The 18,662-nt window shown below is 42.1% G+C and overlaps 1 protein-coding gene across 1 annotated transcript; it reads left to right on the forward strand.

Moving 5' to 3' along the window:
• The first annotated feature begins 468 nt into the window (after window positions 1-468).
• NTMT2 (N-terminal Xaa-Pro-Lys N-methyltransferase 2) lies at window positions 469-17,201 on the forward strand. Its single transcript, XM_042031067.1, has 4 exons — window positions 469-655; window positions 8,113-8,288; window positions 13,767-14,016; window positions 16,402-17,201. Exons 1-4 carry the CDS (start codon window positions 502-504, stop codon window positions 16,674-16,676), a joined length of 855 nt encoding a protein of 284 aa, XP_041887001.1. The 5' UTR covers window positions 469-501; the 3' UTR covers window positions 16,677-17,201.
• The last annotated feature ends 1,461 nt before the right edge of the window (window positions 17,202-18,662 follow it).

The following is an 18,662-nucleotide window of genomic DNA, read 5'->3' on the forward strand; positions in this document are numbered from 1 at the left end:
TTTGTGTAGAAGCACATCCATGCTCTGTCTTCTGGCCTTCCTTTTGAGTGCCCTGGACTGTAGAACTAATAGTGGGGGAGAGACACAGAAACAAAATCACCCTGCAAGATATAAGACGGACATTCTGGATAATATCTGAGTTCCTTCGAAGTGAAAGCTGAAAAGATCAGGAAAAGTGGAATTGAATTTAAGCCACTCCTTTTTGGAGTAGATATACTTTTACCCTGGCTAAGCAATTTCCTGGTGGATTTTTTTTTTCACTTTCCAGCACCTGCTTGTTTCAGAAGGCAACACTCCAGGGATAACTGTGAGCCAGTGCCAAGATCCAGCATTTCTCACTCCCCTCTCACCCGCCTCCACCCCTTGCCACACATCCCAATATAGAATGACAGCACATTGCCACAATTTAAATGACACTGCCTCTGCCTCCTCGGAAGGACAGGTCCTCCAGAGAACACCAGCCACAAGAGCTGTCCACTTTCACCAAAAAAAATCTTCATCATGGCCTATAAAGCAGCACATTTGGCCTTTAAGTCACGCTGGCACAAGACAGACGAAGAACTCTGTCGGCACAGCATGTCCTTTGTCTTGCACAAGGCGATCCAAAATGACTTCTTTAAGTGTTACCTTTATCTGCTGGAAAAGCTTCCTCTGGGTGAGTAGCTGGGGCAGGAGTGTCCGTGTGTGTGTGTGACTGTGCTCTGCAAAGATGGATGGTGTCAGATGGCGGAGGGCAGACACGTTCCTGACAGTGAGGAGAGTAGTGGTTTTGAGAAGCCCAGCTCGAGAGACTACAATGCTCCATGAAGAGTTTGGAACTATGTCTCTCAACTCCCTCTAGTTCAGTACCCTGTTGTTTCACCTAAATACTCCACAGATTCTTAGAGGAAGGAAAGGGTAAGACTGCAAGAGTGAATGAGTAGTTTGTTTTCTGGGTGACTTTTCCTTTTTTTGCCATCATTTGAGTAAAACATGCTTTGACCTGTTTGGAACTTGGAAGGACAAATGCAAAACTAGCAGAGCTGGCAGGCCATTCTTTCTTTGGCCTGATACCTGTTTTGTTGTCATTCTGGGTGTCCTTAGCTCTGGTGTTTGTATTGTTTTGGACAAGTGAAGGTAGTGATTTGAAAGGTAGTGATTGAAATTTTTTTTTCGAGAGTCTTTGTTACGCAGATCCCTGCAGCAGACTGTCTAACCTACTGTTTGTTCTCTGGGAGGAAAACACTTCCAAAAAAATTTTTATAGACAAATTTCAATAACAGCCTCTGGTACAAAATGGCAAGAGGGTTTGGGGTTTTTGGAGGTTTTTGTTTGTTTTTTCTCTAAGATGTAGAAAATATTCATTTCTTATGAAAATTTGACCCTGAATAAGAAACAAAATTTCCCAGTGGTAATAAAGCCAAAAAGTAGATTTGACTTGAGTCTGTATGTCATGTTTTAAGCAGAATTATTCAGCCTACATTCCATGTCAGAACTGTAGGAATTTTAAGATGGGAAGGATTAGTCTGTGCAATCTGTTTAAGTGAATTCTTGGGGGTTCCTTTCTAATTAAATGATCCATTTAGGCAAAAGGATTATCTTACCTGTTTGTGTGAACTGTACAGATGCCAGTGATTACTCTGCTCAAAGGGTAGAATTCATGAATCCCGTAAAGAGAAAAAACATTTCCATGACATCTTAGTATTTTTAATGTGGCTTTTTAAATGCAGCAGTATCTGCAGCTATTTAAAATGAAACATGGAAGATAAATACTCCTATCTCTAGTGGTAGGTACCTGTGAACAATGGAAAGAAAGGAAAGATGGAAAGGAAGGGAAGTCAATTACAGGTTGATGGAATCTCATGAAGTCCATGAAAATGTTATTCTTTCATTTGTTTTGAAAATAAACACAACTTACTAGAAACTGAGCAGGATTTCCTACTGCTGATGTAAGTACCACTACATCATTTTAAGGTTAGAAGGTACCATTATGACCATCTAATTTAGAATTTCATGTAAAAATTCCAGCATTGTGCTTGTAACTTTTCTGGGTCCCAGTATGTTTTTATGAACACAGAAATACATTAGTTTAAGTGTTTCAAAGGGCTGAGAATCCATCAGTCACCATTCAGCTGTTTCCAGGCCTAATTGCTTCACTCATAAAACTATATTTTATTTCTTGTCTGAATTTTATTTGAATTTCCATTCCTAGCCAACAGGCTTTGTAAAATATTTCTATCAGACCAAAGGTCCCCTCTGCCAGGCTTTCCATGACCTGACTCATAAAACTTAACTAAGGAGCTTACAAGCTTATTGCCAGCTTATCCAAATTACTTTGACTCCATGGAAGATGGACTGTGAGCCCAGCCTTCATGTGAACATGCATCATGTCTCTTACTCCATGGTTATTGTCATGAAGTAAAAGTGGGCACGAGGACAGGTGGAGTAGTTCATATGCTGTGAATACACATCCAGGGAACTTCGCATCCTGCTATGATGTCAGGGTCTGGATAGGGGGACAGTCAGGTGGGTAAAAAATGTTTGGGTGATTGGCTCAGAAAGTTGTGGTCAAATCTTGAACTCAGTGGAATCCTATGAGGAGCTGTCCTGGGACCTGTCCTGTTTAGAACCATAGAATGGTTTGGGCTGGAAGGGACCTTAAAGTTCATCTGGTTTCAACTCCCCTGCCATCTTTATCAATAACCAGGAGGAGCTGAAGGACTGTTTTATCATCACATTCAGAGATTGCAGCCAACTGGCAGGATTTGCCCACAAGCTTCAAGTCAGGACTGCCATCCAGAGGCACCTAAATAGACTGGAGGAAAGGGACAGTAGGAACCTAGTGCCATTCAAGTCCACTGAAATTCAAACCCAAATGCCAGGTTGTGTACCTGGATAGGAAAAACCCTTGGCAACAACACCACAGACTGATCAGTGTCTGGCCAGGGAGTGGCCCAGCTGGTGGGGTTTTGGTAGGAAGCAGCTGAATGTCCTGGAAGTAAAGGCAGCCAACAGTATCCCAGAATGGATTAAAAAAAGCATAGCTAATTGACTGAGGGAAGTGATGATCCCCTTTTCTACAGCAGTCATTAGATCATATGTGTAGAGTCTTGACTCCCAGTGCAGGAAATGACATGGAATGAGTTGGAAGCCCCCCAGTGTGGTGAGGGAAATGGAGCACATGCCCTGTGAAGACAGACAAAGGGAATGGGGCATGTTCAGCCAGAAGAGAGACCAAATATCATCCTGCTAGTACCTCCAAGAAGGTAATGAATAAGATGGAGCTAAGATCTGCACAGTTGTATGAGGCATGAGGACAAGGGCCGGTGGCCATAAATCAAAACAAAAGTAGCCCAGACTGGCTATAAGGAAAAAATCTTTTTATGTGCAGTCAGGCATTGGAACAGGTTGCTCAGGGAAGTTGTACAATTCTCCATCACTGGAGGCTTTCTAAACCCAGCTGTCTAAACCCTGATGAACCTCTCTGACATCATGTCTGTCCTTGTTTTGAGCAGCAGTTTGGACCAGAGACTTCCTTAGGTGCCTTTCAACTTTCCTGTGATCCAGTGCTCTCTGTGATGGAGAGGACAGAATGTGGCAGGTCCGAACACCTCTGCATAATGACAGTTTCCATCTCAGTTCAGAGTGGAACAGAGCAGAAATGAGCTGAACTTCTCAGGCTTCAAGACTAGAGCCAGGTATCTCTGTGTAAACAGTGTTAAAGGACTAGAGCAACACTGTGACCTAGCAGGGAAGATGAGCATGTGCTTATCCCTACTTATGAGTAATAACACTGAAACCAAGACTCACATCGAATCTTGCAGTGCTGCCCAGGGTCAGCAAGGTCCAAAGCTTCCTTCAAACTCTGCTAACTCCACACTACCCCCACTCCACTGCTGGGTTCAGTGGTGGAGCACTTCTAGGAATGTTTACTTAGGAGCTGAGCGTATCTGGTATCACAGCCTGTTAAGAGAAACATGTCACTTTTACAGACCAGGGTAACATTTATAAATAAAAGACATGAGTAACTTTAGGCCCTGATCCAAAAATGTACTTAAATGTGTGTGAGAGCCCTTAAGCCCAGTGGACTTTAATGGAGCTACTCTGGTGCTGGAAATTATGCATGTGTTTACATGGGCTGTGGGACTCGGTGCCACTGGGCTGAGATCTGCAGTGGAAAACTGAGATGATCCATCCCTGGAGACAAATACTCTTGTGTGTGAGGCACGTGGCTGTAAGTAAAATCTGCTTTGGGGGTGGGATGATGTTCATCCTCTATAAAACAGAATTTACATGGTGCTCAGACCACAGTAGAGAGGTAGATTCTACCATCCATGCAGATAACTATTTTCCAGCTGATGCACAAAGCAGATGTTGCATCTAAAAGGGAGCACTCAGCCAAACTGGAATTAGTTCAGTATCTTGCAGAAAGCAACTGGAGCCACAAAATAATGTTCACAAATAAAAACTTATAAAAATTGCTTGCAACATTTATTTCTGCCAGGGAAATTTAGCTGAGGAAACCCTGCAGTCAAGAACTGTAAGTCAGTGTACATCAGGTTGGGATTGCACTAGGTCTTATGTATTAAGTGGTCCATTTCTTTAGAAATTTAGATGAGATGCACTGGAAAACAACATTTTTAACTGATCCATAAGAAAATATGAGAGAGAATGTTTTGAACTTTGCAGGGCAAAAGGCTCAGGTGGATAGTTTGTCTAGTCCACATTGGTTGGCATTCAGCCATAGATCACCACTCTGCATTGAGACTGTGTTTGCAGTGACTGAAAATGATTAATGTCCCATGACTGGAGTGACCTTTAGGGTATCCATTTGTGCCCTCAGCCTGCTTGAGCAGTGGGTTTGCTTCAACCATCTCTGCTTGGGGACTTGCCAGCAGATTCAGCTGAGGGACAAGTGTGCCATGAAAAAGTTTCTTCTTTACTGGAAGCACATTTCTGACCTTTAATCTTGCAAGTTACCTGCCCTAACACTGAAAACCTCATGTGTTAGACAGCTGCCTGCCCTGTGATATCTGAGGAACTTGCAGCCTGCGTCGTCCTATCCTGCTTATGCCCTGCTTCACGAAGTTCATTGAAGGCAGGCTGTGTACCCATAGCAGGCCCCACAAGTATTTCATTTCCTGATGCATGAGATAGTCCCACATGGGTCATGGAAAGGGAGATGCCTCTGGCTAGGCAGGTCCTGGATGAAGGGGAGGCACAGCTGCAACACTGACGGCCACCAAGGATATGTGGCGCTTCTCTTTTGGGGTACGTTCTTGCAAGCTGGCAAACAAAAAAAGGAACAGAAACGAGCCTGCACCTTTTTCTAATTCAGATTTAGTTTGTTAAAGCCTGTCCTCTCTTGAGATGCAGAACCCTGTGGTTCTGCTGCTGGAGCCTGCATGCCAGGTACAGCTGCGAGGCAGATCAGAGGTAAGGTTGATTGACTGTGTCTAGAAAACTGGGTTGTACATTGGGAGAGTTGGCAGTGCTGCAAATTCCTGAGAGGGAGGAGCAACACTGAGGGAGCAAGAGATGGAAATCATCCCTCTAGATCTGACACTTGTACGAGTGAGGCTATGGGTCCACAGGAGAAAACTTTGGGTACAGTGCCATTCTTTGCATTGGCCCGTGTCTTTGCATGCCCTGGGGTGGGAGACATGCATAAAAACATCTTTGCACAGTTTAATGCATAGAGAAGTCCCTGTGGATGCTCACCCAGAGCTGGTTTCGGATATCAGCATGTAGGGCAGAGCTCTGGGGCCCCGGATGGCCCAGGAGGAGCTGCAATCAGCTGGTGTGTGCATGCAAGTCCTGGCAGGAATTCTGCAAGCCTGATACTGGTTCTGAGCAAGAAATGTGAGAGCACACACACCAGATCTGATATTCTGAACAGCATATCGTCCCCATGTGTTGCCTCAGGTCAGGGTTATGTTTTGAGTAGAAGGACTCTGAATATTTGTTTTTCATGCTGTCCTGGTGTGCAGACAGCCTGTAAATGCCTCTCCTTTCAATCTAGCAAAATGGGATAAATCACTGTCCCTTGAGAGGTCTGTTAAACAACCCCTGGAATCATCACTGGATTCTTATATAGAGGATCTCGCAAAGCCAACATGCAGGGATTCAGTTCTGTTCAGCAGACAGGCTGACCTCTGAAATGGAGCTAAAGGAGATGCAGAGAAGACAAGATGGTGCCACTTCTGGAGAAGGATAGGGATCCCTTACTGGAAAAATCACAGCCACTGATGGAGTCTTTTTCCCAGGCTCCGAGAGCCACCCTGACCAAACTGTGCTGCGGATTGGTTGCTGCCCCCTTCATATTAATTTCTTCAGCTAAATGGTTTCTTCTGAGTATGTGAATATAATCAGTGGAGTGTGTAAAACTCCCAGGTTTGACCCTTGCTGGGCTCAGTGCTTCTTGTGATATAAATTTCTCAGGCATAACATAAATGTGTAATGGATTAAAGCTTTAATAGTATCCGTTCAGCAGTTGACTTAAGCAGGTGATGACAAGAAGGGCTGGTAATACTGCTTTTGTTGGATGAGGGATATGCTGGGCATGCTGCTTATATGTAACCCAATAGCACTATTCTGTTCCGAGTGGTCCTTGGTGGTAGTTATTCCCCGTCCTATTTCCTTTGTCCCCCCCCCTCATTAGCCTCCAAAATGTCACTCTCCTGCTGAGGATGGGCTGGCACACACTTATCATTCCCTGCTGAGCTTGCTTGCCCTCAATTAAGTACATTCCAGGCTTATATTCAGGGCCTTTGGTCTTACTGTCATCCTCTGTGTGGAGGGCATAATTCCTGCTCCCCAGCCTGCATAAGCAAGGCACGGCCTATTCAGCCCCTTCCCAGCAGCAGCTGGCAGTGCTTCCGTTGAATTTTAAAGATGCTGTGACAAAGCACTGCCCCCTGGTCTTTCTGTGCATGCAGCTGCCAGGGAGCTCTCCCTCACTTCTGTTATGAACTCAAAAGGTGTTTGTTGCTGGATCATTTCCAGTGCCTTGAGCGCGCTGGGAACCTGCAGCAGAGAGCTGGTCTCACACTGCAAGGCAGTGCTTGCAAAGGCTTGCTCCTAGTGTGACTCTGTCCTTCCTCTTTGCTTGGCTTTCACTGTCAGGCTTGGAGTTGTGTTTTTGGTGGAGGGTCTGTCATACACACAGGAGAATGCCTGGACACTTGTATGCACACATGAGGCACTCAGGGGTGATGATTTCCAAGCAAAATTTACAGCCTGCCTGAATCCAAACTTTTGAGCTGCAAAACAACTACTTTTGATATGCTGATGCACATCATGTACAGAAAAACCCAGGATGTGGAGGATAGATGTCAGTTTTTAAAGAACAGGGCAAAATAGCCCTTTATTCAGCAGAACTCACAGGTTTTAATAAAACAGCTTCAAACTACTGACTGCTGTATGTTACCAGCAATGTAGCCAAGAAATGAAAAGAAACATCCAAGCCTCTGGCACACAGGAACCTTTCAGTATATCACCCACTGATTACCTTGCCCCTTGACCTGTGACAGTTTAGGACTGTCTCTTCTAAATTGTGTCCCCTCTGCGTACTCATTTAGGCCTGAGACTAGCATCTGCTCCTTGGTTCAGCTTACTTGCATTGCCACAGACCGTACAGTATCACTAAAAATAAACCAGAGCAAGTGCCTCATTCATCCACTCTCTTCCTGGTGCACTCTTCATGCAGCTGTCAATAGCTGGAAAGCTTATCTGGAAATCTGCACAACAGTTAGGTCAGTGATAGTAGAAATGATGACCCTGCATAGTAGTAAATGCTGCCCACAGCTTTTCCAGGAAAAATCAGACCCCTTGCTGTCCTTGGCATGCATGTTCAACTCAAACCTGAAGTGATTTTTCACTGACATGAAAATGTAGTGTTTGAAAATGACTTCTGAACCTGGAAAGCACCGAATTTGCCTGAGGGCTGGATCCCTTCAAGGTCTTGTAGGATTTAATCCAACACCTTTCGTTCCACCTTTGCTTTAGAAACAGATTTGGTGTTTTGAAGGCTCAACTGAAGTTCATAGATCTTCGTCATTGTGCCTCCAGAGCAATTAACTAAGCCAGAAATACCTGTCAGTAACAATAAAATAGTGATTTATCTGCTTGCAGTGAAACTTTACGCTCTGACAAGTCAAGTCATCAATGGGGAGATGCAGTTCTATGCCAGGGCCAAACACTTCTACCGGGAGGTGCCTGCCACGGAAGAAGGAATGATGGGAGACTACATCGAGCTCTCCAACACAGATGTTGAATCCTCCCGGGAATTTCTCAGGAAGTTTGTTGGGGTGAGTCATTTAATCTCATCTTCTGCAAGAAGCAGTGGATGTGTCAAAAATTATGTGCACGGTGTCCAGCCACATCTAATTTAAGTGGCACCATGTGTCACATTTGATTCGCAGTCACAGGTCACCACTGTTGTTGGGTCTAGTTGTGTTCTCCCAGGTCATGCATCAGCATGAATGCACATTTTGCCTGGTCTTACATCATTATTTACCTGTTTTACTTCCTTTCCTAATTCTCCAAAGCTGCAATGAGGATTGTGCAAGGAGTTCTTGTAGCTGGGTCTGGGTGAGGGATTAATTCTCAGTGCAGGACTGGGACCTTTCATGATAAAATCTTTGTTGGCTTCAGTGGCAGATTTGTCTGTGAAAATTCCTGCAGTCCATTTGGGAAACTAGATGAGACTGAATGCCCAGTTTCTGGTTTGTCTATTCATAGACATTTCTGAGAATGTTGCAACAAACCCCCCCATATCCCACACACTGGAATTATATAGAATAAGTTACACACTAGGCATAATATTTTTCCTTAAATATTCCAGTGTCACTGAACACCTTTTCAGGCAGATTACTAAAGGTCTGTAAACATCTTCAAAGGTCTGCTTTGACCTGAATTGTGAGGAGATGCCAAGTGGGATTTTAAGAGCAGTATCACTTTGGTCCTTAGGTTTCTGGAAATCCTGTTGAGTCCTAAATGCGTCTTTGGAAATCTGAAAATCTTTAGAAGTGTGGTCTGATGGTTTTCTGACTGCCCTTCCCTCCTCCCAGGGAAAGAGCCCACTAAACAGCTCGATAACAGTATTAAATGTTAAAGAATCCACAAAACTACAGCAAAACAAATTTGTTAAGTTCTCCTGCTGACAAAATGACTAGTTCTATATAATGCTACCATAGATCTTTAATTTCCTTCTCAAATGTACAAATTTGGGATAGCCAGATAACTTTTTTTTAGCCTTAATGATCCACTGTGGGAAGAAAGCTCAATAGGTTAATTAGATGTTGTGGATGGAAATAAAAAAGGCACAGTTTAAATGGATTGGGATGGAAAATGAGTGTGGCTTGACAACAGATAGAAATCATGCAGAGCAGTGAAGGCCAAGTGATGGCAAAGTTTGCTGTACCTGATAGAGGGAGACTTTGGGGCTGTGAGTCAGCAAAACACAAGTGAATGGCTGCATTTTTTAGTATCAACAGTCATTTGTATTAATGCTGATGCAAAAAAGGCTTCTCAGAGCCTCACTGTATCATGCTGTCAACAAACACAAAATGTGAAAATAAAAAAGGAGGTTCAGTAAGGAGATGAACCTGATGTTTTCTGAATGACATTTCTGAAAATGGCATTTTCAGAAAAAAATGAAATGCAGTCGAGGCACATTCCTTAAATTTTATTTAAGTCTTGATTTAAGGACATTTGGGGAATTCAAGTGGTACATAAGTGTGTACTCAGGGGAAGATTTCACCCTGCCTAGACATCACATAGATGCAGTTTCCTGCAGCAGGTCTGTGTCACACTGTTACACCTTCTCCTCTCCAAGACCCAAAAAGGAAAGAAGTACAGTCTGTAAGAGAGTTTCACATATGAAAGAGGAATCATACCCAATGCATCAGGTGTGATGACAGATACAAAATACTCCAGAGCAGAACTCCTACTCCTATAATTAGCCAGGGATAGAAAGGATACTCTGAATGGCCAAGATCAAACAAGACAAAAAATAAAAAAGGAACACAAAGGAGTCTGCACTTTTTGCTAATTCTGATTTAGTTTGTTAAAGCCTCTCTTGAGATGCAGTCAATTGATTATGCTATTTGTGGTTTATTTTCCTTTCTTATGACTGAAATTGGAATCCTGCTCAACCAGATACAAATATTTAGTGTCTTTCTGCAGCAGTGACTTTATAATAAAGCTAATGAATTGTCTTTCCAAGTTTATGGCTCTATGAATATTTTTTTTAACCAATAGGGTGATCAAGATAGAAAAAACCAATTGCTCTAATATACTTTCTCTTTTTTTAAGAGAAGTTTAAGAAAATTGGAAACTAGGAAAATTAGTTTCAGATCAACTGAACAATTTTTTATTGTTTCACCCTCTGAAAAACTTCTCCCTTTGTTTTCAAGAGTTCAAGTTAGCTCCAAAATAAAAAATGCTCTTTAGAAATGAAAAGTTGACAAGTTTGGTTTCTTTTTTCCTTGAAAGTTATGAAAAAAGAAGTACTTTGACATTTTCAACATTCTTTCCCATGTTTTTTTGGCTAAAACTATTCTCTAGATTTGAAATACCAATTTCACAGAGAGTTTTATTCATCTAAAACTTTATATTCTGGCAAAACCAGTGTTCCCTAAAAAAAAAAACTAGTTGCCCGGTTCCACTCAAATTACTCCTCTTGAGTTAGTTTGGCTGGCGTGGAAATGCCACACAGTGACATTTCCCTTACATGACTGATGTTGCATACCTTCAGGTATGGCATTTCTTAGCATGATTCTTAGCACCACTGTAAACTGAGCTACAGATTTCTTTACCATTGGAGAATTTATCTTGCCTGGGCACATGGAAGGAATTACAGAAAGGACTAAGGACTTTACTTATATTTTAGCCTGTCTCCTTCCCAGGCAAGTCAAACAGAGTTGAAAGTGCCACTGTGTTCGAGTTAAGAGGTTTTATGTGTGTGTGGGCAGAACTCAAACCAAAAGCAACATGGCTTGAGCCAACAGTGCTGTGCAGACAAGCTCAAGGCTGTCTCAGGTACAGCCATGGGGAAGGGTTATCAGCAGAGCTACAGCCCTGCATATTTATGGCAGTGTGCTAATGCCTTGATGTCCACACAGACACTGTGTTTCCAAGCGCCTAATCTGGAGGTAGCGAGTAAAAAAGAAAATTAAAAAAAACAAAGAAAGCATTAATTCAGGATCAGGTGTGAGCTGTAGGTGTGTAAAATTATACAGATGGAGATTATATTGACTTTACAGCTCCCTCTCTGCCCTAAATGCTTTATCCCTTTCTTGCCCCCAACTCACCTGCATGATTGGTCACTTGCTGAATGAAAACATCTTGAAAGTGATTTTTCTCCTGTTTGGTCAGGGTGATAGAAGAGATGTTGTTGAAAACATGCTCTTTTAAAATTTATTTAGAAGGAAAACCACTGTGATTTTTATCTGTTTCTTGAACTCTGATTCCTTTTTTTTGTCCTGCTTAGCTTCGCTGCCTTCCTGCTCTTCCAAGACCTGAAGTAGCCCCAGGAACATATCCCACAGCTCTTTTATTCCGAATGAAATTTATGAGTGCCCTATTCAGCTTTACAGAACAATCTTGGGGTGTATATGTGTCCTAAAGGACAGTGATTCTGAGTAATGGGAAGCAAATAGTCAGAGGAGCAGTCAGTCTTAAATTTTGAAGCCTGTTCTGGCTTACAGTTTTCACTTATACTGTTTTTTTAAATAAGGAGTCTGATTTTCAACTCAATTAGACTTTTGGGAAAATGTTTGCCTTCCAAAGAAAATGTTAATACTCTGTCAAAGCCCTGAGCACTTCCAAACTGAAAATATATTAGCTGAACATGGAATTATGTCAACATTTTCATTACAAATGGACCTGTGGTGTTTCACAGGGGTTCTCAACTGACTGCCCGAAGCTCTCGCTCCTTTTCAGCCAGCGAAGTGTGGGATCGAACTTCATCTCCCATGACTGTTCCCTTTCCTTCTTCTCAATGGCACACGGAGATGTGTCATTGGAGGTCCTTGCTGTGATGTATCATGGGAGATGAATTCCCTGTTTTGAGCAAGGTCCTGTGGCTGTCGATTCTGTGAAACACAAATGTTGGAGGAGATACCTGGCTTTTTGTCGAATTCTGTTGATGGTTTTGGTAAATCATCCTGATTTTCTCACCAGCTTTCTCAAAGATTTTTAGTTAATCCCATCAGTGTAGACCTGTATGTATGCGCCAGCCAGCAATGTGGAAATCCACCTTGTAAAGATCCAAGACACAGTTCCTTCGCCTTTCCTGAACTCCTTGTTACTTCTTAGTCTGGTCCTCAGTAAAAGCCATGTGCTCCTAAGTGCAGCCTGTGGATGAGGAATGGCTCCCATTTTCCAGCTAACTACGAACAGGTAGTCTCCAGAGTCCAATAGGGTTGAAGGTTTGTGGACTCTTGCACACATCAGGAGATTAATCTTCCTGGGTATACAAATTGGGAGCAGCAGCCCTGGAGACTGGTGAGAGCCCTTGAGGGCCGTGTGCTCTTTCTACAGTTACTCCGTGTAATCAGATGCTCGGCTGGGCTATTCATAGTCATGTCATTGACAGTACTGTCCTTTGACCTTAATAATCTACTGAATTACCCACTGAAGCCAGGCCAAAAAAGTGTGAGTTACATGATTTATGCTTGGTTCATTACAAAGGGGGGGTCTCCCAATAAGCAGGAAGAGCAAGACCCTTCCTGGGCTTATTTCCTTTGAGAGCACTGAAGTTGCCGCAGGGACTTTGGCCCATAGCTTTCACTTCAACACTCAGTTCCAGGGGACAGGGAAAAGGTGTTTACATTTGCTTTTAATATATTTGTTTAACAGATAACTTTGGCCAGGGGAGCTCCTATCCCACAGTCAGTGCATTTGTAGACTTGGAATTTCTGTTTTACAGAACAGCAGCAGGCTCTTAAGAGCCTTTTTATAGCTAGAATGGAAGCTTTAGGGGTGAAATACAGCTTTCATTATAAAGCTTCTTTTACAGCCCCTCATTATTTTCTCATAGTCACAGCCTTTGTGCCATGTTTCTTTGTGTCTGATCTCTGTCCAAAGATGACATTTATGAAGAAAAAAGGAACAGTTAAGCAAAATCTAGTCAATCATCTTTCTTGTCTCTATGCCTAAAAGAGAAATTCTGTATATGCTCCAGCCCAAACTTCTTGAGTTGTCATAAGTTACCTACCACTCCAAGATCTTTGTTCAAACACAATTTGTTTTGAGAACTGCACTTTGATCCCAGGGATTCTATGTATCTACAGAAATGCCTGTGGGCACCTTGGGAGTTCTGCGCTGCAGAAGTTACTGCCTGAATGCAGTATTTGGTGTATGCTTCCTTTTTTATTAGGCCTTCACAGGGTGCAGAATGAGGCTTATCTAGCCAAGCAGTTGCTTTTGAGGTGTGAATATTTGAAGTTGCAAGGACTTTACAAAGAGCTGTGGATCTTCTGAGAAAGCTAGGAGCTTGTGAAAGACTCTGTCTCTTCTTACACCAAGCAAAAACTTACTGTACAGCAGTAAATGCAGTAAGAAGTCCCAGCAGCAGCAGCCTGGGAATGTGACAGCCCAGCTCAGCTCAGACAATGGTACCCAAAGCCGTGCTGATTCTTATCAATCTTGCAACAGCCCTGCACAGATAAGGAGAGAAGACACTAGGCTGGCTGGACTAAAGGCTGTAGTGGGTAACACGTTTGCTGTGATTTTTCAGGTGGTATTTTTCAGATTTCAGATGATTTTCTTGTATCCCACAGGGGGTGGGGAAAGCTGGCACCAACCGCGCCCTGGACTGTGGCTCTGGGATAGGTCGGATCAGCAAGCACGTCCTGTTGCCGGTTTTCAAGAGTGTGGAACTGGTGGATATGATGGAGAATTTCCTGGCTGAGGTCCCAAACTACCTGCAGGGCAAGGAGGACAGAGTGGAGATGTATTACTGCAAAAGCCTCCAGGAATTCACACCAGCCCCACAAAGATACGATGTCATCTGGATTCAGTGGGTTTCAGGTTAGTTCTGTGTGATTCTTCTAGCCTGACATCTCACAGAATAGACAGCCTGTGGTCAAAGGAAGTTCTCAAATCTTTGGGACTGCTTCCTAAAACATCACAAGAGACTTCTGAGAGTTCCCCCAAGCCACATGCACAGTGGGTACAAATCAAGTTGTTTTTGTCAGGTCATGTGTTGGAGAAAAGTACCAGTTCCTGGAGAGCAGCCTGCATGCAAAGGTGCAGCTGAGGAGGAGGCTTTACATGTGGATTTTCTTGAGCAGGAATACTCTTTCTTAGTTACCAGTGGTGCAGAGAGAAACACGGGGCTGGCCTCACTTGTGAACAATGATTTCTGAGTCAGCTGATTATCCAGACTTGGAGGTATTTCAGGAAACAATCAGGAAAAAAGCCAGAGTGGAATCGCCATTACCTGTAAATCAGATCATGTCTTATTACATGCACTGATGTTTATCAAACAGGTTCCCTTAGCTATGTCCCACAGTAGCCCCTCTTATAAGGAATATCTGCTTCTTCTCCTGCAGCCACCCCAGTGAATACCCTGCAGCATTTACAGCAACAGACTGGCAATCAGATAATGCAGGTTATGTACCTTACCAAAAAAAAAAAAAAAAAAATCTGCTGCAGTGGAAAGAAGGTTTTCTCCTAATCTGTGAACCAAAGTGCCCATGGTGCAGTTTCAGAAGGCAGAAGGAATTATTTAAGAGGCGGTCTGAACAAATTGCTTTAGACCAGCATAATTTTCCTTTGTATTTTTGCTTTTCTTTAATAATGAGTCATTGCAGTAAACATAACTCCTGCCTCAGCTTTTGAGCAAATCCAAGTCAAAATGAGGATGAATGAGCTCAGACCTGTGTAAGGCTGTGTTGGTCAGATATGTGGCTCCTAATTAAGGGAACATATCCTCTTCTCAGCATAGACACAGATCTGAATCTTCTTTCTCCATCGATGTCAAGGAAATAGGGAGTGATCTTAATAAGTAATCAAACTTCTACCCCATCTTGAATTTGGCTGAAATATGCTAACAAGTTCATTTGATAGAGCGAGGGCAGGACTGTCTGCTAGAGAGCAACACCTTGAAGATCTCATTTTCTTAGGAAACTACACTAAAAGCCAAGAGAAAAATAAGTTCCAAATTAGGTGTTCAAAAGCTTCAGTGAATCTTGCCAATGAAATCTTGATTTGTCTTATGCATGCATAAGTATGTGAACCCTGGCAGTCATTTTGTAAAAAAAATAAAAGTGCAATCTTACATTTCATATAGAAATTACCATTTTCCTTCATCTTGAAAGGTATTCAGCTTTAGGTTTTGGGGATTTTTTATTTTTAGGGTTTTTTGTTAGGAGTGGTTAAAGAAACTTGACATGCTATGTCAGAATGTGGTTTTGATGACAACTTCCATTTCTAGAAGTTTAAATCTTCCATCAAGAAAATGAAATATTTTGAGTAGAAAATACAAATGATGATTTTTTTCCAAGTTTTTCATTCAGTTTCTGATCACTTGTCCTTGTTAATTCATGTTAGATGTTTCACACATGGGAGTTCTCATTTTGCTCTTCTCTGAGCTCTACACCACTGTTCTTAACGTAACAGAAGTCCTGATCTTTGAGAAGGAAGGATAAGAAACGGAATCTCAATAACATATTGACAAAAGTACTATTTTAAAATATAAACATACCTGCAAAAATCCCATGGGGTATGGAGTAACACAAGGAGTTTAACTGGCATTGTGGAAGGTCTAGCACTCTTTGCTGGATCTTTGATCCAGAACTCCTTTGGTGGGTACATAGTGCTACACAAAGTTACAGAGATTTTTAGCAATAAAAGACAGAGGGGACTGTGATTATCTAGTTTGACCTACTCCATATCACAAGCTCTTCTATTCATTCCTTTACCCTTATGCCAAGCCTGTGGTTTGTGTTCAATTAAAACATATCTTGAGAGATTCAACCACACTTGGTTCGAGAACTTCAAGAGGTGGTAAACCCCAGTGTTGGTAGTTTCCAATGGGTAATTGCTTACACTGTTAAACAGTTGTCACTTATTCCCAATATGAATTTGTTTGGCTCCAGCTTCCTGCCACTGATTCTTATTATGACTTAAACCACCAGATTGAAGAACCCTTCAGCACCCAGTATTTTCTCCACTCTCCTCAGTGGCTTCTGTCCACATCTCTTGCTGCTACCAATATGGATCCTAAATATTGATTGGAGTTTGTATTTATTGATCTTGTTGATTTGCCCAAGATTTCATAGTTAAATCTGGCAGGACTAGAACTTCTGCAGTGAACAGGGTATGGAGACTCAGATCAAGGCACTGTTCTGACATGTACAGAGGGAGTCTGAATAGTTAATAGTGATCTATTTTCCATCTTTTCATCTGTAGGATATCTGACAGATAAAGATCTCCTGGAGTTTCTCATCCGGTGCCAGGATGGCTTGAAGGATAATGGTGTTATCATTCTGAAGGACAATGTGGCCAGGGAGGGCTGTACCCTGGACTGTCTGGACAGCAGCGTGATCCGAGACCTGAACATCCTGCACAGCCTTATTGAAATGAGCGGACTCACCGTCCTTCGAGAGGAGAGGCAGGAGGGGTTCCCTGAGCAATGTGTCCCTGTCTGGATGCTAGCCATGCAGAAAGGCCCTGCCCATTCCTGATTGCCCAATGACACTGCAGAGACTGGACTATGGATGAACCATGGGACCGGGAAGGAGAAAAGCGCCCACTGGAATCCTCCTAACCATGCACTGGTCTAGGGCAGCAACTCCTAAAGGGTCAAGAGAGAATGGCAATGGAGCCAGCTCCTCCCAAGAATAGTCTGCTTCTAAATCCTGCCTGCTTCATCACTCTTTCCATTTTTAAAAGCTTTCCTAACCTCCTTGTCGGATCTCTCTCTCATTAAGGAGTCAATACTGGACAAAACTCATCTAGTAGAAAATAATTAGGTCTGAAGTTTCTGTAGTAGTTAATTCATTTTGGAGTGTTCTGTATGAAGTGTTAACAAACGAGCCTGGTTTTTACTATGGCACTTAAATCTTCTTGGAATTCAAAAAGGATCTGTCAGATCATTGAAGCAGGAAATCCAAGTAACTTCTGGAAAACTTCACCCAAATTTTGACTGTCCTCTCTACCTGTACTTTAAAATATTTGAACCAAGAATATAAGGAAAGTTTTATCTTTTTATTGGCATCAGCTATGCAGTTTGGTTTTTGTTTGTTTGCGTGTTTTGTTGGGGGTTTTTTTTGCATTTCTGTCAATTTGGACAATAAAGCGACCTGGTTAATTTTCCATTTTTAGGAGCTACTTAATCTTCCTGATGTTTCTGCCATAGAACAATAGTGGTACATAAGGGATTTCACACTCTGGGGGAAAACATGGCTGACAAATATCTGCATGTTTGCATTGAAATTTTGTGAAAAGCTTGCCCCACATATTACATTCTGGAAAATATTTTTTTTCAGAATGTTCACAGTGGAAACCACTTGAAAGCCTCTCTTTATTATTCATACCACTGTACATTTCTTTCTTTCCCACATTCAGAACAAGTCTGGCACCATATGCAGAGCTAATGGGATTTCACGGAGCGTTAATAGTAAGACTGTAAAAAGAACTAATACAGTATTGTATTAATTAACAACTGTGCTAAACTGCAGAGAGTGTTAGTGTAACCCAAAAGCTATGATTTATATTCAAAGAGCAGCTGTATAAGCCTGGATTTGAAAATACTAACATGCAGCCCATCTCCTTAAGGCTCACAGAAATTATACATTAAGCTTCTTGCCCTCTTGGTTGAGGCACAGAAAGTGCTGTGGAAGGACAGAAGTTCATTTTGCAAACAAATTCAGAATTTGAAATTCTGCTTCATTCTAAATGAAGATGTAAAGGGGGAATTTTGAAATTTGTTATGAGGGAAAGCCGCACAACCACAGTTTTCCAAATTGCTTAAAATTTTTTATCCAGACAAAATCCAATGTTTCTTTTGAATTGAACTTTTGACATAATTTGCACTTAAAATGTTATTAAGGCTTGTTCAAAAACCTAGAAATTAATGATAACATTAGAAACGTTCTGACTCTGTCAGAATTTTTATCACATCTTACTCCCCTGAGATGCAATTCTGGCAAAGGTTTTCAGACTTTGTAAAGAGTTGCACTATGACAAATCTCTGTGTGCTAGTGGAAAAGAGTTCTATAAAACATCCCTCACATGACTGGAGGCAGAACTGGCTGTGTCAAATATTGTCAGCTGTGTTAGATTAACTAAAAAAGAAGCCTGAAGATAACAAGACAAGGGAGCCTCTCAGCTGGGTTTTAGTACACATTGCTGTCCTTTGATAACAAATCTCCAATTTTAATTTTAATTGCACAACTCATCTTCTCTAGCAATATGTTTGCACATGTTGAGAATTACCAGTTTATGGCAGAAGGCTTTCTGCCATCAAATCTTATCCAGTAACTCTTCTGTTAATGTTCCATCGCTAATTGTAGCATTAAGGAAAACCACACTGGTGATTTGGTGAATATTCTGGCGTGTCTTGTAGCCTAGAAACCTATGGTTCCCATGACACATATGCTTCTGGAATGTTTTGACTAATTCTTCCACTCCAATCAGCTGGTATTGGATGCAAATTGAGTATATAACAT

The sequence above is a fragment of the Corvus kubaryi genome, unplaced genomic scaffold (genome assembly GCF_017639235.1).
Source record: "Corvus kubaryi isolate FWS band 111438036 unplaced genomic scaffold, C.kubaryi_AGA036_p1.0 37334, whole genome shotgun sequence".
Lineage (NCBI taxonomy): Eukaryota > Metazoa > Chordata > Aves > Passeriformes > Corvidae > Corvus > Corvus kubaryi.